Below are 22,528 nucleotides of genomic sequence, written 5' to 3' on the forward strand. Positions count from 1 at the left end.
TTAACTGACTACAAAAAGAAGAAAGAAGTTGAAGTCGGATTACCGTTCTAGTCGAATTAGGGAAAATCGCACCATAATGATAATCAGTACCATTTGAATTGCTAAAATCTGTTGCTGAGATTATTTCTAATATAAAAATAATAAAGAAACAACAACTCAACAAATTAAAGTATTCGCTACAGCCAGCGTCAATAATGCTGAAGCAAACTTTGTAATATTTTAATTTCAGTTCGCATTATTCGTATTAGTTTTACGTATAAAACTGAAAATATGACTCCTAAGTTTGTAACCCCCAAAAAGTCCTTTAAAAATTCCTGGCCCTAAAATGTACTTATTTGCACTCCTTGGTCCTAAATTTAGGGGTAAAAGACCTAAGCTGGCAACTATGCATAGTATCGTAATAATTGTTGCCAGTTTTTAAATTAAAAATGCTACCAATTACTTGCGAAATAATTATGTGTTCACTTTTTTAAAACACATCGCCTAAATTACATAAATATAAATTACTGAAATTATATTTCAATTGTTTGTTAGGTCTGCATGTATATTTACCTATAAAATAAACATAAATCACAGGAGTTACAGAAAAGTGCATAAATACAGTTTTGAATCTTTAATATGGCGACAAATATAATCTAAATGCAAAATAACGTAAAATATACGATTGCATTTATTCCAAAAACACTTTTTAGAATATATGTTAATCGATTACGGTAGCATCAAATAAAGTCTACAAAAATCTACTTTTGATAAATGAAATTATGAATTTAATTTTAGATAAAGCAACACTATTCGCAATTGTCACTGCCAGTGTCAAATAATAAAATGTCATTCTTGTCAACCATATTTTGTTTGAGAACACGTGTGGTCAATTTGAAATCGGGCATGGTGATAGATTGATAAAAATCAAGTTTTAAGTTAATAAACCGATTTGTTGACACTATATTAATATTATAAGCAAATACTATTGTTGTAAGTGTTCTTAGTCTAACAAAACATGGGTCGCAAGGCAAAGTTTGATGAAACTAAGAAAGTGAAAAAGGGACCCGGCAGAAAAGCTCGCAAGCAGCCCGATCCCGTATTCAAAAAAGAACTTCGTAAGTAAACTTGAATATCTATTAACCTATTAAGAAAGATTCGTTTCAATAGATAAATGGCCACCGCCATTTATTTGGAACATCATGTGATTTAAAGTATTGACTGCAACATTACAACATTCACAGCAATACCATGTGAAAACGGTTTATTTGTACATTAAATAAGTCTAGAGCTCAATATAAAATGTTTCATCCTTCAGTGTTACAACAAATTCTCAGACCAATACTCCTGTTTAAGGCATTTTAACCTAATGTGACTTCTCAGACTGGTGCTAACCTATAATACTTTAGTTTATCATCAGCGACACTCCATAACTGTCCACTGCTGGACTATAGGCCTCTTTTATATAGGAGGGGTTTTCATAATTCCCATGCTTCATCATCATCATCATGATATCAGCCATAAGACATCCACTGCTGAACATAGGCCTCCCACAATGACTTCCAGATAAACTGGTTGGAATTCAGCGACTCCCTACAACCTTAATCAGGTGGTCTGTCACCCTTGTGACACCACAACACTCCTATGCATTATTTAGATTCTTATAAACACAATATTTATTTCAGTGGAAGATGATACAACAGAAAAGAAACTCACTCATAGACAAAAGCAGAGAGCAGCTAAAAGGGCAAAAAAGAAGGCAGAATTGGCAGAAAAGAGGAAGGCATTGAAACAAGCAAAGAAAAATGTTGCGAAACAAAAAGAAGTTACTGTTGAGGATGAAGGAGACAACAGTTCCGATGAAGAAACTCCACAAGGTATATTTATAATTCTTTCTTCTTAAGATTTTATCTGAACAATTGGCTTCCAAGAGATCTACAATCTAATTGTAGTGTTAAAAAGTACCATATATTATTGTCTTTAGAAGACTTTTTGTCAATGTCCAAAGGAGAGGTTTTTATTTCCCAAACCAAATGAATAAACAACAGTAAATTAGAAATAAGATATTGTCCATTTAGTTATGACTTGTTTCACAATGACTGGATAGCCGCTATGTATCAGATAACTTTGAATTAAGAATGTAATTTGTATGCATTATCTGTAATATAAGTTTATCAGGCACTCATATGAAGGTGGTGAAATATGCGCTTACTGAAATTAGGAATTTTAATCATGCTCTGGTTAAAGTTTTTTTTTAATCTTTTATTTTAGGGGTGATTATAGATTGTTTGTATTATAGAATATATAAGTTTTAATACTAAGTACCTATTTTTGTAACAGGTTTCACAGATGATAACAAAGAATGGCTGAAGCCTAAACAGAAAGGCAAACAAAAAGAGAAGAGTAAACCTAAAACATATAAGTCAGAGTCTGAAGATGAGGATGATGATGAAGACGACAGTGGCAATGAGGACAATGATGGATCAGAAATGGAAGTGGATTCCGAAGACGATACTTCAGGAAAGAAGAAAGTCGGAGGAGAGAAGTATAAGGTTGGTATGATATTGTGTATACAGATGTATAATGTCATGACATTATCTTCTTTAATCACCAGACTGCAAAAAGATATTGTTTACTTATTTTTGAATAGGTTGCTTACATGCTCCATCATAGGCCACATCATCACTTACCATCAGTAGTGGCCAAATGTCGACCCATAAAAAAATAAAACTATTGCATATATTGCACAAAAACCTATAAATAAGATGGGTCACTTTAAATCTAATAATGTATAATCATTTTTTCAGGTTGGAACATTGGACGACTTATTTAAGGATTCAGACAATGAGAATGGAGACGCATCTTCTGAGGATGAAGGAGCAGAGAGTGGTGGTAAACTAGAATATGATTCTGACTCAAGTGCTGCGGAAAAGGACAGTGATGACGACGATGATGATGATGATATGTTGCCCATAGAAAAAGCTAATATAAAATTAAAGAAAAAACAAAAGATTGACAAACAACTAGCTGATGAAGAAATGCAGTTGAACATTGCTAAACAAGATGTATTTGCTTTCCCATCTGAAGAGGAACTACAGAATCCAGCTAGCCTCCAAGATGTACATCAAAGAATTAAAGATGTTGTCACAGTTTTGGGAGATTTCAACCGCCTAAAAGAAGAAGGCAGATCTCGGTGTGAATACACTGATCTACTTCTAAAAGACCTGTGCACATATTACAGTTACAATGAATTTCTGATGGAAGTACTCATGCAAATCTTTCCAGTACAAGAACTAGTCGAATTCTTGGAAGCCAGTGAAACTGCGCGTCCTGTGACCATCAGAACTAACAGCCTGAAGACTAGAAGGCGAGACTTGGCACAAGCCCTCATCAACAGAGGTGTCAATTTGGATCCAGTTGGTAAATGGAGCAAAGTGGGTCTGGTTGTATACAGCTCTACAGTACCCATTGGTGCAACTCCTGAGTATTTGGCTGGCCACTATATCTTACAAGGTGCATCTAGTTTCTTACCTGTCATGGCTTTAGCGCCTCAGGAAAATGAGAGGATATTGGATATGTGTGCTGCACCAGGTGGAAAGGCATCTCACATTGCAGCTATTATGAAGAATACGGGCACATTATTTGCCAATGACGCTAATAAGGAGAGGACAAAAGCTATTGTTGGTAACTTCCACAGGCTGGGGGTAGTGAACGCTGTTATTTGTAACCATGATGGTAGAGAGTTCCCTGATGTTATGAAAGGTTTTGACAGGGTGTTGCTGGATGCTCCGTGTACTGGTACTGGAGTTATCGCCAAGGATCCTAGTGTGAAGACAACTAAAGACCAGAAGGATATCCAGAGGTGTTTCAACATACAGAGACAGTTGCTTCTTGCTGCCATTGACTGTTGCAGCGCTAAGTCTAGTTCTGGTGGCTACATTGTATACTCAACTTGTTCAATTCTACCAGAAGAAAATGAATGGGTTGTGAACTATGCTCTGAAACGCAGGAATGTGAAGCTGGTGCCCACTGGACTAGACTTTGGTACTGAAGGTTTTGTGAAGTACAGGCACCATAGGTTCCATCCCTCATTGAAGCTGACTAGAAGATTTTATCCTCATACTCATAACATGGATGGTTTCTATGTGGCGAAGTTGAAGAAATTCTCCAATGTTATTGTAAGTATTGACTGTGATAGAAACTCGTTAATTTGTTCAAAATGTGACAAGTATAAGTCTTCTTTAATAACACATTTGTATCATTTCAGCCGGAGCCTTTCAAAGATGAAGACGATGAAGAAATTGACGGTAAAACGACAGAGCAAGCCACAGAAAATGGCGATGTGGATGGTGATTCCGATGAAGGAAAAACTAAATCGGAAGAAAAACCGAAATCGGAAGGGAAAAAGAAACAGGGGCCTGTGAAACGACCCGCTCCAGCAGATGGCGCTCAACCACAACATAAGAAGGCGAAACCTAACGTACAAGCCAAACGCCCTCAAGTGGCCACGACTACAAACAAGTAAAAATTCTCTTATTATAGATCATCAACATCAACTCTTCATAGAATCATCAACACCTTATACATAACATCATCACCCACTAACATTATAAACCTTAACTCTTAACAATAAAGTTCAATTACCTTTACAAAATATATGTATTTAAGTCGTTTCGTTTTCATTCATTTTTTTTATCATTTTTCATGTATTTAAGTTGGTTCATCACAGAAAGTTTTAAATGCAATAAACGTCACTTGAAAATGTAATTTGCTTCCGAAATCTCTTAAAAATTATATAAATTTCCTAGCAAGGTATAACCATGACACAGTTGTTGGGCAGGATTTAGTGTTTTTTTTTTTAATTTTCGATATAACATAACATTTTGTTGTTTGTACTTAAGAGTTTTATTTTTGTCATCAATTTAAGATCCTCGGAAACAATATATAATTTGCCAATCATGGGCAAATCATGCAGGCATGATCACAAAACGACTATAGTAAGGATTATTTTTTTTTTAAACGTTGCCCCACACTAGGATTTTCTCCTGTGTCGTGGGTGCGTTTACAAACATACAAGTTCACATACACATGATACCCAGACCCGAAACAACAATTTGTGGATCACACAAAGAGTTGCTCCGTGCGGGAATCGAACCCGCTACCCGTTGCACGGCAGCCAGTTGCCCAGCCACCGCGCCAACCGTGCAGTCCTATAGTCGTTTTGCAATCATGATGGTTATTGTCCTGACGTTTTATATTTGAATTGAAGTTCCACTAGAATTATGACACACTAGAGGTCGAATAAGGGGACATTGGGAAAACATTTAATATGATTTTGATGACTCGTAGAAGACACACCTGATGACTTCTTTTATAAATTCTTATTAGAATCTTGTAAGATTGAACATTAATAGCCATGTAGTTTCTTGTGAATCCTCTTATCTTTCTTATGCTCTGTCTCAACACATTATTATACTAATTAAACTAACGACTTACTCACGTAACTTGACTTACATTCATCAGCAGCATTGCGCTATTCTCGTCATTCATATCTTCACACATATTTTCGATACTTAAATAAGTAGTTCTTAATAAGCTGTAAAATGCTTTGACTTTGACTTTGAACAGAGGCAAGCATATAATCGCGACTAAAACCTAAGCTTTTAAAAATGTTTGAACAATTTTCTTTATTTGTTACAGCAAAGCACAAGCCGACAATAAGGTCCAGCCCACAGACAAAATTAATAAAAAGAAAAATAAGAATAAAAATAAGCAAAATGCAGTACAAACAGATAGTGCGAAGAGCCCTAACACCAACATTAACACTGTGAAAAGCCCTAACGTTAACACCACTCCTTCGCCAAATGCACAAGGCAAAAAGAAAAATAAAAAGAACAAGAATAAGCAGAATGCCGCACAAACAGATAAAGCGAAAAGCCCCAACACTAGCATTAACACCAGTCAATCCCCAAATGCACAGGGCAAAAAGAAAAAGAAAAATAAAAACAAACCTGCAAATAAGTAACCTACTATAACTAAGTAGATAATAATTGTAAGAATAAATACTTATTATATTCGTAATAAAACTGTTTCATTTCAATAACTGTTTTTTTATTATTTCTTGAGTAGTACCTTAGTACCTATTTAAAATGTCCGTTACTCTAAATCGAAAGTCTTCTAACACCTGTGCCCTTAGTACGATCTTGTATATACCTGCCTGTATCCTTAGTACGAGTTTGCTTTACCTTGAACAAAAACAACACTAGAGCGCCTCTGGCGATCTGATGGGCTGGGCCTGACCTGATAGTAGGCAGACACCGTAGTATAAGTAGGTGCAACATAAGAGGTGGTCCAAATACGTTGCAAACCATAATTATAAAATTTTAAAGGCATTCCCAAAATCATACAGTGGCTTGGGCATCAAGAACTAATCACCAAACGATTCGCAGTACCTATTACTTTGATCGACCTGGGCCCTTAGTCTGCTATTACAATTGTGTCAGAATGGTCGATCATTGATCAGTGCAAGAGGGACGGTCAAAGTCAAAGTCAAAGCATTTACTTCAATTAATCCTAAATAAGGCACTTTTGAAACGTCAAATTGAATTGTCCGTCAGTCTGTCTGTCAGTGAAGCTAGGCGCTCGTTCCAAAGTGTAGCTTCGAATGGAGAAGAACGAGCAAGAAACTCCATCGTTACTCTTTTAAAAAAGAAGTTTTTTACAATTTCTCTGATACACTATTTATCTATTGTATATATATTATGTAGGAACAATGTAACTACAATACGTCAAAACTAACGGGACACTAAAACCAATTTGTAAAGAAAATAAAATAGCGGGTTATTTCAAACATAGTGCCCACATATGTACACTTACAATTTTGAAATAATGCTTCTATACAAATAATAATAATATATAATTTAATCTTTCACATAAAAAATATATCTGCTTGATGCCACAGGATCCCTAGACTGCATTGGAATAAATTAATACTTTAAGTTAACGTGTAACTAGTGATCGTATTTGAGCATTGTCTAGTGTGAGCGAGTGTCCAGTGGAGCCGGACCAACATGCTGCCACGCATTTTTATCCTCAATATAATCTGACAGTTTATAATATGCCTGTTTACACAGTTCACGCTTTATACAAGATTTAATTTTTTTCTCGTTCAGATTCAGTATGGTAGTTGGCAGTTTATTATAACATTTAACACAAAAACCCATGAAGGATTTCTGCACTTTGGACAATCGGAATTGCGGTATAGCCAACTTATTTTTACCTCTCGTATTAAAATTGTGTCTGTCGCTTCTTTTTTCAAACAATTGTTGATATTTTCTTACGTACATAATATTTTCGTAAATGAATTGAGAAGGCACTGTAAGAATATTTATAGTTTTAAAAAGTTCTCTCAAAGATTCACGACGGGGCAAGTTATATATTGCTCGAATAGCTCGCTTTTGCAAAATAAAAATTTATTCTACATCCGCGGCCCGACCCCACAGCAAAATGCCGTAAGACATTATGCTGTGGAAATAGCTAAAATAAACAAGCCTTGCTGTATTTACATCCGTTAGCTGCCTAATTTGTCTGACTGCATAAGCAGCGGAGCTTAGTCTCCCCGAAAGTGCTTTTATGTGGGGCCCCCATTGTAATCTGTCATCTAGTGTGATACCCAAAAATATAGTCTCCTTAACAAATTCCAACTTTTGTCCGTTCAAAGCAACATAACATTCGTTATTTTGTACGTTTGGCAAGCAAAATTTAATACATTTGGTTTTTTTCTCATTAAGCGCCAAGTTATTAATAGTAAACCAATTATTGACTTGAAGAATGGAGCTGTTTACGTCGTCAAAATTATTCATACGTCGACCTATCTTAAAAATCAATGATGTATCATCTGCAAACAGCACCATTTTTGGTTCATTTTCGAATATGAGTGGCAAATCGTTAATGTAGACTAAAAAAAGAAAAGGACCCAATATTGAACCCTGAGGAACGCCCATTTTTATCTCAGACCCTTGTGAATTAACCCCGTTTGTATGAACTTTCAGCTGCCTATCCTCTAAATATGATTTCAATAGACGGAGCGCAGTGTTTCTAATCCCGTAATGATTTAATTTCAGCAAAAGTGTCTCATGATCAACGCAATCAAATGCTTTTGAGAGGTCGCAAAAAACACCTATGGCATCTTGTGCTTCCTCCCAGGCACCAAATATTTCTTTTATTAAAGTAACACCGGCGTCAGTTGTACAACGACCTTTAGTGAAACCATATTGCTGATGGTGGAAGATAGAGTTTTTATTAAAATGATGAAGCATCTGAGACAATATCAACTTTTCAAACACCTTGCTGAGGACTGGCAGAATAGATACAGGCCTATAATTATTAGGTTCTGTGGTTTCACCGCTTTTAAATAGTGGGATAACTTTGCTATATTTCATAAGGTCAGGGAAAACCCCGTCATCTATACTTTTATTAAAAATCATAGCCAGATAGGGCGCTATAGTATGAATAATTCTTTTACAGACTTTCACCGATAGTCCTCAAAGATCCTCAGTTGATTTTATCTTAATTTACAATTATCAACGGAGTTGCACATCTTGCGCAACAGTTGAGTTTGTAACTATTCAAAGATCTCTATCGCTAAACGCTGCACTGGCCACGGGACAGCACACAACATTCCGGGACAATCCCAGAAACCCCGGCCATCTGGCAACCCTAACTGTGGGAAGCAACGACAAGTCGCTATTACCCATTTACTAAACTAAGTTAAAAAATTAAGAAAACTCAGAAAATTAACGTAGTTAGTTTTCATTCAAAATAACAATAAATTACAAGTAGGTATTACATGATAAAACTAAATTTTTACAAAACATTTCCAGGAAATAAATAGATCTAAGAATAATAGCTAGGAAATAAACAAGTCGATACCTAACAATTTTAAAAAGAAAAATTTTCATACAAATCTACTGAGAAGCAGAATAATTATTACAAGCTAATTATTTTAAACGCGAGAAGAAGTATCTGGGTACATAAGTAGGTAGGTAGGTGATATTGTTTCATAAAAATTACGATTTATTCACGTAAATATAGGTACCTACTTAGATAAGCTCTACTAGTTTCGAGCTACAGAGGGACTCTTCCTCGTGGGCAACGGCGACGTGAGTACGTGAGCTTACTGATATTTTACGCGAGTAAACCATAATTTTTATTTGATTTAGTATATTTCACGATATCATAAAAAATAATATTGTTTCCATTAATTATGATTGCAATAACCTACATCATGTGGTATTTTCTAGTGCCTAACTGCCTACCTAATTACCTAGTACTAAAACTCGTATCGGTGTCATGTCCATAGTTTATGAAGTTCAAATCTTCCATTTCTTCTGCACTAGAACATACAACTGAAACATCTTTAGGAGTATTAAGATGCAATAGTTGGCTAAGTTCAAATCTTTCTTTTTCTTTCTTCATAAGCTGCTCATGTGCCTTAAGGTTTTTACTATATCGGGTCAAGCAATCTGCCAAGTAACCGATGGGGTCACTAGGTTGCTTTAAAATTACTTGTGATATACATTTTTTTAGAGCTTGGCCGACTTCCTGTTGTAGATATTCATTTTCTTTCATAGTTATCGGTTCCAATTCCGGACATGGTCCATAAAAAATGGGTTCTGGGTGAATTTTTACTAAATTACCTAAACCGTCCTGTTCATACTCGTCAGGTGAATTTTCTTCAGTGTATATTTGATGTCCATCTTCTTTCCTAATATAATATCGGCCCAACCAGTCATAAAAATATTGTACTCCATCTTTTTCTTCCAAGAACTTAACGAGGTATCCATTATTAGTGAGTATATATTCGCTGGCACCGTCGTGATCTTTATAAATTCGTTTCCTTTCCTCATTTATGTAGTATCTGCCACAAGCATCATAAAAATATATATGTTGATCGTCATCCTTGAGAGGGACCAGTTTATTATGTTCATTTAATTGATACAATCGGTCATCGTCTGCATTACGGTAAATCTTTCTTCCATGTATGTCTACAGTGAACTGCCCATTGTCATCAGTGAACATTTCATCTAAATTTGCCACACTCAGTATAGATATTACCGACTGATGCTCAGATTCATTGGTCATTGCGCTCTTCCATAATTGTAGCAATTTATCAACAAGACGGTAACGATCACGATGTGGAAGTAAATGGGTAAAAATATGCATATCTTTAGGCTCAATTGGGGTTTCAGGTACACGTTGGTCGCCACTATCTTGTGTCTGCTTCATATTCTTTATTGATTTTTTTATATTTTCCAGTGACTGCAGACGTTCTTCCAAAAATGTCGTTTTATGCTTCAGAGCCATTAAAGCAGAAGAATTTTGTGTCTGTAATCGTTTTATACGATTCTCTAGTGCTCTAATTTTCTCAATAATTTTAGAAATTTCTACTTCATTGGTGCTACTAAGGCGTATTGAAGAAGTTATCAAACTTCCTCTAACGTGGACTATTTCAAGGATTCTTTGGGCTTCTGGGCTTGGGTTGGCTGCAACATCTTCAACTATTTCTTGCAGCGTTGTTGTAAGATTACCAGGAGCCAAAGGCACTTTAAAGTTTAAAATATTACAGAACTCAACGGCCACATTGTCATTTAACTTGTCTAGCCAAAATAAAAGTTCTTCTATTTCGTCGTAAACTCTAGCATAGTAATCCGCATGATCAGACAGAGAATTAATATAGTGATACTTCTCAGTAAGAGAACTGGCAACAATTTCCTGCAGGTCTTTAATTATTGAGAGATCAGTTTGCATCAGAGTATATTCGTCGCCTGTCATTGAAGTTTGCATTTGTTCAATATATTTTCGGATGCTCAGGTATCTTTGTTCGACACATTCCATGGTAAAACTGATGGCTTTGAGAATAGCGTTTCGCGGAGTTTCTTTCACCCTTTCTTTGAAATCTTCTATTTCGTCTACAGCTTGCAGCCATTCCATGTGGAACGCGTAAACAATATCGACAATAGTATCTGGACCCTCATTTGCCAGTAAAGCTGTACGAACATTTTTGTAGACATCAAAGACGTTGTCAGCATAATCTTTAAGCGTAAAGAAAATCACAGGACTGGCGAATGAGTGCTGAATTTCTTTAGCGATGGTAAATAAGAACACGTTCGCTTCCCGCTTATTCATATTCAGTATTTAGGTTGGTAAATAATTACATAGGTATATTTATATAAAATATAATGATAACAAACTTTGAGTATGTTTGGTTAGGAAAATGTATTATGTCAATAAGGTCGTGTCAAAATTATAAAAAACTATTGCTGTGCCATAGTATTTATTGAGATTGGTAGAACTCTTTTTACTTCTTTGGTTGCACATAAAAGGCGAACTTAACTCTTTACTTCTTTGATTGTATAGGTTGTAGGTACAAGGACGTCGAACAAATATTGGTAACCTAAATGAGTAGGTACTTTAGTTGGCAGGTAAACTTATATATAGAAGATCCCTTCAAATAAACATTTATTTATTTTGTCGTAAACATTTAGCTTTGAATGAAATGCAATCATATCATGCTGGTTAATTACTCCTAATACTACCTGTGCTTAGTAGGTATATAAATGTACGATACTTATGTATTAATTTATACATAAAATCTACGCTAATTGCTTCGTGGCAAATAATGTAAGTAAAACGAAAGAGCCCATGTTTATGTTAAATAAACTTTTGCTAATTTACCTAGGTACCTATAATGTTTTAAATACATTCTACTACATCTTATTTAAGAGATAGTAATAAAAAATAAATTCAGTTCTGTTTCAGCAGAACTGTAGCATGAAAGTGTAAACCACTTTTCGGGAAAACACCGCTGGTTTGTTAGAGATTTCGGAGATAAATCACAAGGGCTGGGAGCTTTCCCGTGGCCGGGGCGGCGACCGTTGCTACGGCGGCGTAGCTCCGCTCCTTAATGAAAAGCGTGGCCCGCGCAGCCCCGCGCCCCCGCGCCCCCGCTCGGAGGCTGCCGCCAGTAGCCCGCGGACCGCGCTCTCGACGACACACGCGCACACACGCTCCTTGCTCTCATCTACAGCTATCTATCACTGTACGTCGATATCGGTAGTATATATTAATTATAAAGTGAATGTTCATATCATATACATCGAAATCAGTGTCAGTTTCATACATGAAAATGTGCTACGGACGAGTTGACCGGAAGCGGCTGAAACGGAGGCAGGAAGCGAGTAGGGTGGGACGCGGCTTTGTTCGGCGTACTACGCCCGTGGCGGAGGCTGTAGCGCGCAGCATCCGCCCGCTCGCCATGTTGCTCTCCCTACCCGCCGCCACCGCGGTGCAACCGAAACGATCTCATTATTCCTCCTTGTACTACCGGGAAATTCAATTAGCGTTATGCTTTATTAGATAAATACTGCTTCTTCCATTCAATAACACATTTATATAGCACTTATACTGATAGTTGCGCTGCAATCTGTACAGGGTACTTATACAAAGTGAATTGAATTCGTATTTAACCGCGGAAGTAGCAAGTTGGCGACTATTGTGAGATATTGTACATCGATTCAATTGCTTGTATTTGCACTAAACAGAAAACAATGGCTTAAGTATTCAGCGAAGTGATATAACATTAAATAATAGTTTGCAACTGGTTTAACTTGCGTGTTGGTTAATGGAACAAGCAAACTGATTAGATGGCTCTCCATCAGACCGTACCGAATTGAATTTATAGACACAATCACATTTTATTAAACATTATTGTAATTTTCCTTAATTAAATTAATGGATAATCGTAATTAATGAACCTAATATTAGATTTCCTTATCAGCAATCAGTGTTGATATATGACTGTATTTGGCAGCTCTTTTATAATACTTACAATAGAATAAAATTGTGTAATACGTAATTATATTGCAATGTAAATCAGTGTAGCTACATTAAAATCTACCGAAGTACTTTTAATACTGCCCTATGAACAGACGATATCTTCTGCGAAATATTTCTATTTATATACAATATCCGTAACATGTGTGGGATTCCATACAAATATTACGTGAATGAATCAACATCAAACAATACTCGAGGTACATTGTTCATGTGCTACGGGCTTTTATTAACGTGCCTTGTTCCGTGTTACATGTTGGTGTGATGGGCGACGATATTGCGAATAACTTGAGCTATGAAACGCAAAATGCGGGTGAAATTAGCCATAGTAGAACTGGTTGATTTATTACTATGCATCGAACACATTTGTGTGACATGAGCTCTAGTTTTGCTAATCATGTTATTCGTTAAGTAAACTCCGTCGTCTGTACAATATCCGGAGCTGCGGACTAGCTAGCGGGTTTACCGGGGCTCCGGCTCGAAAAGCAGAATAGGAACGGGGTGGTTTTTGGTCAGTAAGAGTCTGACACCCTCTCTCGCCTCGGCTAAGGCGGGGCAAATCATCGAATGATTTATCCGCCTTAAAAAAATCTGTGCAATAATTTTGAGAATTAAAACATTTATGTAAGTTTATCAATTAACTTTATACGCGAAAATCAGTGCAAGTGACTTGGTCACAGTAGTTATGTTTATGGCCAATAACTATAGCGAGTAGCGGAGCAGTCAAATCAGTTTATCGAAGAGGAAACGCTCGTTTAACGCACTTCACACTATTTATTTTGTATGATCTAGGCTTTTCTTGTCACAGAAATCCTAGTTTGAAATGAAAATTTTCATCCTTATAAACGTCAGTCTAAATACGTTCACTGCTGGACAACGGCCGTCTCTCTTGAGAGCGAGTTTGCCATAATAGACAATTGGTAGACAACTAGAGGGATCGCAGTACGATCACAGATTTAAAAGATACTGCTAGCTATCCAAAGTCAAAGCATTAATTTCAAATACTCATTATACAGTCACTTTTATAAAATTAAAATAAAATTAAAATGTCTGTCTGTCTATTCATCCCTTTTATCATGGCTGGTTATTGTTTCAGGATATACCCGGGTCCCACCCATTAATTTTATCCTCAAGAAATACTGGACCCTATAATAGGACCTAGTATTTCCTCCAGTATGAAGATAGGACTCCTATCTTCACATGATTCAATGTAAAAGCGATGCAGAACCGGTTTTTTGCCGCGACAAGGAACATGCATCCACGTAACCATCATAAATTCACAAATGAATAACTTTCACTACTTTAGATAGCGGATTGATCGTAGACATTATGTTACCTAGTCTATGTGTTATAGAAGCTATAAAAATCAGGTATTATGAACCTTGGGAACCATATCGACGGTTTGAAGTGACATTTTGGTCAAAAATGAGTTTATTATGCTATGCTATGTAAAATTTTCCGCTCTTTTGAATGCGATTACTCTCATGGCTCTACGATGACATTTTTGGCGTTTATAGCAAAAAAAACATTTTCTTAGTATTCTTTCAAGACTGACGAGTTTAAACGGTTCTCCTGAACATTTAATTTTTTATCGCTTATACTCTACTTCATTTTAACCGTCGATATGTCATATTTTCAAAAATTTTTCATCATCATCCTAGAGTCTATTGCTGGGATATGCGTATCTTCTATAAAATAAGGCTTTGCCAATTTGCCATATTCACGACTACTCACTCAGGCACGGTTTCACCAGTACTGCTCGGTTCCTATTGGTCATAAAGGATCAGATTAATTAGAGAGCGCTGTTGCTCGGTCTTTTAGTACCTAAGTCTGCACCAATGACGCCCGTGGGAAGACTAAGATGGTGACTAAAGTTACTACGCGACTTAATAAGTGTTCTACTTATTATATATTTTGAGGTCAACGACCTTGAATCAGTACTCTTAGTATGAGTTTGCTTTATGTTGAACGAAAACCAAACGAGAGCGTATTCGGTGCTCTGATTAGCCAGTGCGTATGAACCAACCAATCAGAACACCGAACGCGCTCTCGTTTCGATCTCATTAAACGTAAAGCAAACTCGTACTAAGGGTACAGGTAGCAATAAAACTCATAGAAAATATGAACCTGATGGTTCGCCATCCCTGGACTACTGTAGGAAACAAGTCAATTGCAGTTACAAACTAGCAACATTGCACTGTAGTGCATCATTATGTGATTATTTATAACACAATGTTGTGCAACTGAATGGACTGTTATCAAACATCGAAATAAATAAAACAAATAGAATAGAGAGTACAGTTGACTGCTTTAGCTGTCGAGGGGTCTCGTATTCGGTTTTCGTGTTGGGCAAAGTATTGTCGAAAAATGTAACAAATGTTTTGAAAATTTCTCGATTATCGAAGTTTAAAATGGTGTATGGCAAAAGGATTAACCTCAATTAGGTACAGGGGGATCTAATAATCAATTATACGGCAATTTAGTGAAAACTGATTCTCATCTTAAAGGTATGTGCACTTTTTCTATGCATTCGGCAATTAAAAGTCTTCTTAGAGTAATTTCAATGATTTATGACTACTTAAGCTATCAAATTGATTAATTTCTTTCAGTTTCCTTGATGAACTCATGAATATTAATATAGTTAAGTGCATACTGATAAATAATGCTTATTATCTAAAAGAAGTGGCACTTGTATGAGTTGTTATTTACTATGTACTTAGTGATAAATTACTTTAGTACGACCTCCAAATACTTGGCAGGTGGGTTAGAGATAATGGCAGACCCTGCCATGTAAACTAGTCTCGTATTGGACTATCACGGGTGGTAAATAATGATGAACGATTTTGGCTTTCTAGCTAAATTTCTAACTCAAAAAACGACCTCACAACTCTTGATTATATGAAGGAAAACCGAGCAAGTATAGAAACTCCTTTAATAAACCGTAAACTGAATTTTACCAGATAACCAAACAAGAAAAGCAGGTCCAATGAGTTAAGATAACATTTTTACTTTATTTAGTGCATGTTGTGACACCTTAAAATTTTGTGCAATTCAATTAATTATTACGCAAGTTTGTGATATAAGTCCTTATCTAACAATTATTAGATGGGGACCAGTACGGCTAATACCAGATCCGGAGCTGTGGACTACCTATTGTGTTTACCGAGGCTCTGGCTCGAAAAAAATAGGAATAGGAACAGGGTGGTTTTTAGTCAGTAAGATTCTGACACTCCTCGCCTCGCTCAAGACGGGAGAAGACATTGGATCATTTTACCCCTTAAAAAAAACTAAGAAGTACTGGTTGTCCAAGCTAAATTACTTAATTAAATAAATAAATTACTGTCTATTCACAAAGTAAAACTGGCACGGTATTATTATCAGGAACCTTTAGTTATGTGCCGACGTTATCTGCCAGTTAGACAGCTCTAGGAAAACATATACAAACATAACATTGTTCTTAGTTTCTATAGACATATACAGTGATAAAACAATGCTTGTCGCGTCTTACTTTCTCGGTTCGCGAATGCTTTGCCAATCACAAGTAGAACCTATATGTATATTTCTTTGCATTATTATTCTTATACCGTATGGTCATAGAATGGAATACATTTATTCTCGTCTTAAGAATGTCGTAAGAGCCGATAGATGTAATTAACTGAGACTAAGTAGCCGCGATCTTTCACATCAACAGCCTGTAAGTGGCCACTGCTGACCTAAGGTCTCTTCTCACACAGAGAAGGAACACGGAGCATTAATATGATGGTAAACGCTTCTTATTAGGAAGCTCAATGGGGCTGCAGACAACTCGAAGTAGGGGTAGGAATGGGATGGTTTCAAGCCAGTAAAGAGTCTGACTCTCCTTCTCACCTCACACAGGAAAAAAAAATATCCATTTCATGATTTTCCCTCTTAAAAAAAGAACGCAAATAGTTCAGCGGTGGCTGTTGACATACTATGTATTGTTATTCAGTTCAAGTTTTATTCTGTAAAGATGCAATATCTGATAAAATGCATCGCTTGTTGATCGTAGTTTGCATTCAATGCGCTTGATGAGTTTTGGAGAGATTCCAGCGGTACTTTGAACGTATTTCTCAACGGTTTCATTGATATTTTAAAGTAATTTGCATGCGAACTGCGAATAAAGTGGTTGGGAGAAATGAAAGGGAAATTTTACTTTGCTTTGTTTCAATTGGTACAGATTTGTAAGAAGAGATTGTATAGTATTTTCTGTTTGATCGAAGGAATTGAGATGTTGTATTCAAATACTTCGATATAATATTACAAAATTAATTATGTCCACACCGATATAATTTTATTATTGAGGGGCATAATTTTATTATATTTGGGCATGTAATAATGGCAATGTCGTAGTGTTCCGGAGGTTCAAGATGTCCGCATTGAGCAAGCGATTGATGCTCCAACCTTCTCCGGGTGAGAAGAGGCCTTTGGTCAGCAGTGGCTACCTACAGGCTGTTGATGTGTGATTTTTGTAATAAATACATTTTTGTACACATTCGACCATGAAAAACACGTCAAATCGTATCCGTTTAGTTATGTTAGACTAACCAAAACATAATCTGATATTTGTGAAACAAGCCCTAAATGTTCGCAGGACAAATGTGACTTGGCATTTCACAGTTCGATCCCAAAATACACATGACTAATGTACCTATCTATTTCCTTAAACTTCTACATGTGTGAAACTTATGTGTCATATCGGAGTTACATTTTGACCTAAAATTGTATTATATCGTAAGTTTCAAAGAATGTCAGGTCTGCGGGTATTTCCTGTTGTTGTCAAGAGTAACGTCTTGTTTACGCTGAAGTAATTCTTTTGTGCTCTGACACATTCATTCAATGGCAGTTTCTTTTTTATTCCATTGTGGAAAAGTCGAGATAATGTTTACGGAAATATCATGACTTTCAGGCAGAGGAGAAAGAAACTACTTTTTATCAATTCTTTTGGGAATTGTTAGGAGTTTCAGTCAATTTAACAACATCTAATAATCTTTAAAGTGGATTAATTTACTTTAATTAGATTCGTATGTGTTTTATCTAAACGCATTTTTGGGGTCTTCGTAGCAAATTGCTACGAATTTCGTAGTTCGTAGCAAGGTACGGGAAGGCTTTGCTACGTAGCGCTACAAGGTCGACGTGAATAGGTGTATGTTATTATAGGTTTTATTCAACCGTCATACGGTCTTTTGTTGATTTTGTACGCATTGTGCGAAAGTGGGTTACTGTAAATTAACTTTGCGCCAGACTTGGGACGTGTAAATGTATTATTTGAGGTAAAATATAGGATTTTTTTTTGGGTTAGGATGAAAAATAATACGCAGAAATTGATATAATATTCGTTTCATGGTATTATAATAAATTTTATTAAGTAAGGTTTTCCATGTCAAAAACATTTTTATAAGACGAAGTAATGTGTAAAAGTCATAGTAAAAGTAAGTGGGGTGATATTCAGTTCTTTCTATCTTTCCTCATAACATAATAGTGTGAATATTATCCGTATTAAGTGCCGTAATGTGTAGCTCCGCCCTACCCCTTCGGAGATAAAAGGCGTGACGTTCCGTTTGTTATCGGTAATTATATAAAATTACTTATAAATATTTTCACACCTCATTACTCTTATTTGTGCACAGTTTACTGTTATGGATCAAAATGTAGAAGAGATCATTTCCATGTCTAAGGAGGTGCTCAAACGATAGTTTCTCACAGCGAACCACAGACAAACTTTTGTTTTAAACATGCGATTCGTGGCACTTCTTTGGTAAATGCAAAATACTTTGTCTATCGTAGATATGTATGAATATGTAATTGTGCCCTTCTTGTTTCTAAAGATTTTATGGTTAAATCAGTTGAGAATTTTCATCTGTTTTGATGACATTTATTGAATTTGAATCTACATAAAACCTTATAATACAGAGTGATCTATAAATTAGAACTTTTTGTTGTGTTTTCCGGTCCGCGAGCCACGTGAACAAGCAGAGATTACAAAAAATATTGTGTCCATTATCCAAAATCAAAATAAAGTACCTTTCTGATCGTAAAGTATCAAATTTAAAAATAAGCTAAACTTAACCATCGACAGCACAAACTTTTACGTAGATACTTATAAACATTTACAAACTAAAATAGTGGCAAGGATAAATAAACAATAAGTCATAAAAGGACCACACAGCTGTGCCAAAGACAGATTACTCCCCCTTCCCCCACGTGCCCTCTCTCCGTAAATATTTACGTTAAAATTATTTGAAGTTAACGCCCGCGGCTAAAACTTCGCTATTTCTAACTTAGCCACTTAATTTTCAATTCTATTTCGAAGTAGTAAAAGCTAAATTAGTGTTACAGATTGTTTTGTTAAGGAAACATAGTCTAGGATCGGTCTTGGAGATTGAATGATGGAAACTAAAATAGATGGAATGACCGCTGACGGTCAAACTTAGGAAGGATTCAGTTTACGAAGCTTGCTTTTACTTTGTTTGATAACTTATTTAGCTGTTGTTTTAGCTAATTCTCCTATTGAATATACAGGAATTTTCCGGTTTTGATCATAAAAATTGTATATTAGAATCTAAATAATTTTGCCATCTGATGTAATTTTTTTATCATTTTAAATTATCTGCAGTGTGACATTGCAACATTAATTTCGTATTGGAAGATAATCCCAATCTCATTTATAAGTTAGCATAACATAAGGTATAAATTAACGACTATAATAATCGACGATTTGTCTAATAAAAGTTCTTACGTACCGTAACAGTTTCGCACTACAAACTATATACCCCGTTGAGAATACACAAACAAATCTTATGAAAACGCGAAAATACCCATAAATGTGAACAAAATTCCACCCTATTTTAACAACAGTAGCAATATCTGTTCCCAATATAGCAACATTTAACACAAATAACCTCCATGTTTCTCAATTTACAAATTTAATTCTGTATGAAATAACCTGGGAACTTCGTAAGCATACTTCGGCACGAGTATCTAAATGAGATTTGTTGAAGGAGAATGTATTTTGCAACTTTGTGTTATGCTTTATTTTCGTTTGGCTAAGGTCGTTGTGGGTCCCCAGGATTGGGTACTTAGAGTGGAATATAATCAAGTGGGAGCTTGAGTGAGCCCTTTTACTCTGATGGCCATTTCCCGCAGCACTTTACGCGTTGGAACTCGTTGAATTATTGTGGAGTTTTCCCCTTGAATATTAATGTCTTAATTACTCTCATATGGGCTAAAAATTAAATGTCGTCGTACTATTTAGGCTATGTTGGTAGTGCGGTGGTTACCTCTATTGAGAATGTAGATTGGGATAGTTTTTATGCGTCTATTTTATAAAGATTTGTGGGGAAAATAAGCAAAAGGAAATAACACAACTGGGCACGGGATCACTTAAAAATAATTATGGGAAAATAAACACAGTGATTACTTGCACTTATACTTATCCATGACAATTCCATCGACTTACAAAATTTATCCACCACAACAACATCTATTAATCGATGCTATTTTAATTAAAGACCAAAAAAGGACACAATTAAATGAATCCCTCGGTTAATTAGCAAAATGACCTGTCACATTTTCACTGTCATCGGTCCCTAGTGCACCTTTGTCACGTTTGTCACGGTGTGACACGCGGGAGTGTCACAGTTTCACGTCATACGCTTTAATGACGACCCCTGTCACTTCCGTGGGCACATTTTTATGACAGCTAGGGGGAATTACTTTACAAATCGTTGTTTACATTCTGTTAGTTGCTTCCGCTGTCCCCTCCCTGTAACGGAACGCGTTTAATTGATTTGTGACACTCTCCTCTACGTAACCGAGGTTTTTTGTAAAAATATCTATGTAGTTATGCATACTAAGGACGTAAAAAAGTTGGTAAACAGGACTGACATCTCATAAAATATGAATATAATGTAATTACACCCCCATTTTGCTCCGTGCGATGGTTCCCCTTCGTCGACGCTCGTGTTTATTGCAATCATACATGTGCGTTCAAGTGGAATTGCATAACTTTGTGCTGTGAATTCACATGACATAACATCGTACTAGTTCTTCACATTTTACTCACTTTTCGCAACTTATCAACATTACTATATCATTAGACCAGTTTTTGTTTCTATCCAGGGATTTTAATATCTCACTCTGCAGTCTATATTCGTCCTGCGAAGTTTAAAATGAATACTGGTATCATTCGGTTCAATTGAAACATGTGAATCTCCAATCAGAGGTTACACATGTTATAGCACAGTAAATGATCATGTGTTGCATAAATAAATTGCGAAGTAACACGAGGTAGGGCGGATCTAGTCGTGTAGGAGTCTTCCCCAGCGTACTGATTTGAGGCCACCACAAATTGTCCTCTTCCTCGCTCCACTGCTGTTCAATTACTGAACCTATATAGGAGCATATAAGTTATAGTTTAGTTTAACACACGGACCCCGGGAACGGGAGTAGTTGCAGCCATCAGGATGACGAATTGCACCGCTGTGTTGGTAACACACATTCGCTCTATACATACCTATAGGTGAATTATGGGATGTGATGAATAGTGTCGGGAAAAAACTTTTATCGATTTCCCAAGTGCTTTTGCCGAGTAAGGTTGTTAATAGTCGGTTTTCATGGAAAACATTTATTATTCCGATTGTAAGGCGTTAGTCCCCACAGGTGTGGAGGTTAGTGGTTCATTGTTCCGGTATTAGTTCGGAGTTCGGGGACCTTGATCCAATAACACAATACGTTCGCAGCACTTCCATTTCTCGTTCACACTTGACATTTAAAGGTGTTCTTAATAACTTATTCAGATTTGTGGATATTGGAGTTTATTGTTTTTGATTAGAGCTCAAATTATGTCTGCAGCTAATGCAATTTAATTAGGCAATTGTGTTGTGACTTTATAATGGATTTTGGTGAGTAAAGTCGTTTCAGTTTCGACTTTAATATCATAAAAAGAGACGTGATTTTAGAATACCTCGTAAATTCGCTTTACTGACAGATGAAATTGCCTAGTGCTCAGTAGGCGTATTACAATCAACTGCAATGGAGCACCCATTTTGGTTGTACCAAGGGGTGTCGTCATCCAATTTGATTATTTCACGGACTTACGATTGGATAACTGCCTGTAGTGGTTTCCTTAAATGATTGAGTATCAGACGTAGTTTATTTCATTGAGTATTATTTCGTAATAAATGGATGTTGTCCGATGATGCGTGGCCAATATAAAGCGACAATAGAACTGTGGTCTGCATAATACATCGTGCAGTTACAAATGTGTCCTTTTTAGAGTGTTTAGAAGGCAAATCATCTAAAATGTGTGTACAGGTGCGATATAATGTAGCCTAGTTAGTCGAAACTAAAACTGGCTGTTGATTTTCCATCAATCGGCTATAGAAAAACATCTGTACGACTTTTACTAAACCTAACCGTGTGTTGGTTTTATCTCCAATGAGATAATTATCAGAAGTTACACGTTATACCTAAGTAAGATCAATTGATGTATCAATCAACATGACTTTTACTTACTGTTTGTTTAAAGTATTGAGTTAATTTCGATTTTTTTAAAGCACCTAGTAGTATAAACTATAAAGTTTGAATGAAAGATTTTGGTGCCCGATTTATCGCAGGAGAGTTACTCTCGTTTAAT

At 36.1% G+C, this 22,528-nt stretch overlaps 2 protein-coding genes across 5 annotated transcripts in view; both read left to right on the forward strand.

The window, feature by feature from the left end:
• The first annotated feature begins 839 nt into the window (after positions 1-839).
• Positions 840-6,082, forward strand: LOC126912158 (uncharacterized). The gene is made up of 6 exons (XM_050702922.1): positions 840-1,097; positions 1,665-1,856; positions 2,320-2,531; positions 2,787-4,157; positions 4,247-4,500; positions 5,680-6,082. The coding sequence occupies exons 1-6, from the start codon at positions 998-1,000 to the stop codon at positions 6,002-6,004; spliced, it is 2,454 nt and encodes an 817-aa protein (XP_050558879.1). The 5' UTR covers positions 840-997; the 3' UTR covers positions 6,005-6,082.
• Positions 6,083-11,945: 5,863 nt separating this feature from the next.
• Positions 11,946-22,528, forward strand: part of LOC118266706 (transmembrane ascorbate-dependent reductase CYB561) — an 88,915-nt gene continuing 78,332 nt past the window's right edge. For 2 of the 4 annotated variants that reach the window (XM_050703343.1, XM_050703341.1), the window contains exon 1: positions 11,946-12,079. The gene's annotated coding sequence lies outside the window, so the exon portion shown is untranslated. Of the gene's footprint in view, positions 12,094-22,528 lie in introns of all 4 variants that reach the window. The other 2 variants (XM_050703342.1, XM_050703344.1) reach the window with 2 other exon arrangements.

This window comes from Spodoptera frugiperda, chromosome 23 (assembly GCF_023101765.2).
Source record: "Spodoptera frugiperda isolate SF20-4 chromosome 23, AGI-APGP_CSIRO_Sfru_2.0, whole genome shotgun sequence".
Taxonomy (NCBI): domain Eukaryota; kingdom Metazoa; phylum Arthropoda; class Insecta; order Lepidoptera; family Noctuidae; genus Spodoptera; species Spodoptera frugiperda.